We start from the raw sequence: 1,875 nt of genomic DNA on the forward strand, positions 1-1,875 counted from the left end.
CAGGATGCAAGCATCTCTCTGTTCATGTCTTCTGCTTTTGTGGTCATTTCTGAGGCTACGGGCTCTCAGGAACCCCTGTCGTGCAGGGTCCCCAGTGCTGTCACAGTCCTTTACTGCACAGGCAGGAGCAGGGCGCCTGGCTTCCTCACAACACTGGGGACCCAGGGTCTTCCAGCCCAGCCCCTCTTGACCACCACCCCTTCTGAGAGTACCGGCTGCCTCCTATGGCCTGAGAGGCCAGCTCCTTGAAACCGGAAAGCCCTTCAGCTGCCCCCCGCCAAGCTCCTCCCCCACCTTCGCCCCGCCCCCGCCTCCCCCACCTTCGCCCCGCCCCCGCCTCCCCCACCTTCGCCCCGCCCCCGCCCCCGCCCCCGCCCCCGCCCCCGGCTAGCCTTCTAGTGTAGCTCAAGCCTGCATCCAGATGTCAAGAAATCTCACTCTCCCTGACTGACCGCCAGCCCTTCCTCTGGTCCCCTGTCAGACCCTTGTCGTTGTCTGCCCAACTCTTCCTTTAGACCTCAGAAAGTGAAAGAAAGTGAAGTCGCTGAGTCGTGTCCGACGCTTTGCGACCCCATGGACTGTAGCCAGCCAGGCTCCTTCGTCTATGGGATTTTCCAAGCAAGAATACTGGAGTGGGTTGCCACTTCTTCGCTAGGGTATCTTCCCAACCCAGGGATCGAACTCGGGTCTCCCGCATTGCGGGCAAACTCTTTACCGTCTGAGCCACCAGGTTCCGCCCATGTCCAGCCTGTTTGGAGTTGGAAACTGGGGGCTGTTTCCATCTCCCTGGGAGCCCGCTGTGTAGTACCCCCAACCCCTTTCTCCATCCACCCCTATAGGATGGCACCCTGGACCGCGGCTCTAATTCCGTTTGAAGCGCCGAGAGCCGAGGATCTTCGATTCCCCCAAAGCCCTCCCCTCCCCGTTCTGACACTCAGATGCGAGGCTTGTTGGAGGGGGAAAAAACCGGCTTTATTTCATTGTCATAATTCCTGGGGATGATTACAGAGGGAGTGAGGGCTGCGCTCCGACGGTATCGGGGGCCGGCCGGTCTCAGTGCTGGGAGAAGGCGGCCTCAGGGTCGCAGGCGGGGTCCTCGTGGCAGCCGTCTGCACAGAGAGACGCCGAGTCAGGGCCGCCCTGGCCCAGCCCGCCTGGTCCTGGAGCCCCGGTCCCGTCTCGACCCCTGCCCGACTCACCCGGGCTGCAGCAGATGCCGGCGGCGGCGCAGCGGCCCCCGCTCCCGCAGGGCTTCTGGCCGGACTGGCAGGGCGACGGCAGGTAGTTCTCCTCTTGGCAGCGCAGCGCCTCGGCCGTGCCCACGAAGCAGCCCAGCTCGTCCCCGCAGCAGATGCTGGGCCCGAAGCAGCGGCCTTTGCCCCCGGGGCCGCAGGGGAGACACTGGTGGGAGGGAAGGGATGAGCCGGGGGCGGGAGGGGAGCGGCCGGGGAGGGAGACCCTGTGGGGCGGGGGGCTGAGCCGGGCGGGCGAGGGCGGCCGGAGGAGCGCGGGAGGTGGCGGGTCTCCCTGGCTCTCTCTTTGGGCTCAAAAGCGGTCGAAGGAGGGCAGTCAAAAGCTCCTCCGCTCCCTCGATTCCCAGGCTAGGTGGGGCCGGTACGCGGTCAGCGCGGGAAAGGGGGCGGCGGGGGAGACCCTGTGGCAGCGGGCCGGGCAGCCCGGAGCGCCACGGGTCGAGGGCGGGGCTCTCACCGTGCGCACGTCGAGGTCCAGCACCGCGCGTTTGCCGCCCAGGGGGCAGTTCTGAATGTAGCAGGCGGAGGTCAACGCCAGGAGGCCGAGCAGGCAGCAGGCGAGGCTGGAACCTGCCATGGTGCAGACGCGCTGGTCTCCGGGCCGGGGACTGCGGCCGTCTCT

The 1,875-nt window shown here is 66.4% G+C and overlaps 1 protein-coding gene across 1 annotated transcript; it reads right to left on the bottom strand.

Annotated features, from left to right (window-relative positions):
* Positions 1-947: 947 nt before the first annotated feature.
* On the bottom strand, positions 948-1,875 carry OXT (oxytocin/neurophysin I prepropeptide). The gene is made up of 3 exons (XM_019972770.2): positions 1,711-1,875; positions 1,200-1,401; positions 948-1,109 (listed from the first exon to the last, which is right to left on the bottom strand). Exons 1-3 carry the CDS (start codon positions 1,828-1,830, stop codon positions 1,054-1,056), a joined length of 378 nt encoding a protein of 125 aa, XP_019828329.2. The 5' UTR covers positions 1,831-1,875; the 3' UTR covers positions 948-1,053.

The sequence above is a fragment of the Bos indicus genome, chromosome 13 (genome assembly GCF_029378745.1).
Source record: "Bos indicus isolate NIAB-ARS_2022 breed Sahiwal x Tharparkar chromosome 13, NIAB-ARS_B.indTharparkar_mat_pri_1.0, whole genome shotgun sequence".
Taxonomy (NCBI): domain Eukaryota; kingdom Metazoa; phylum Chordata; class Mammalia; order Artiodactyla; family Bovidae; genus Bos; species Bos indicus.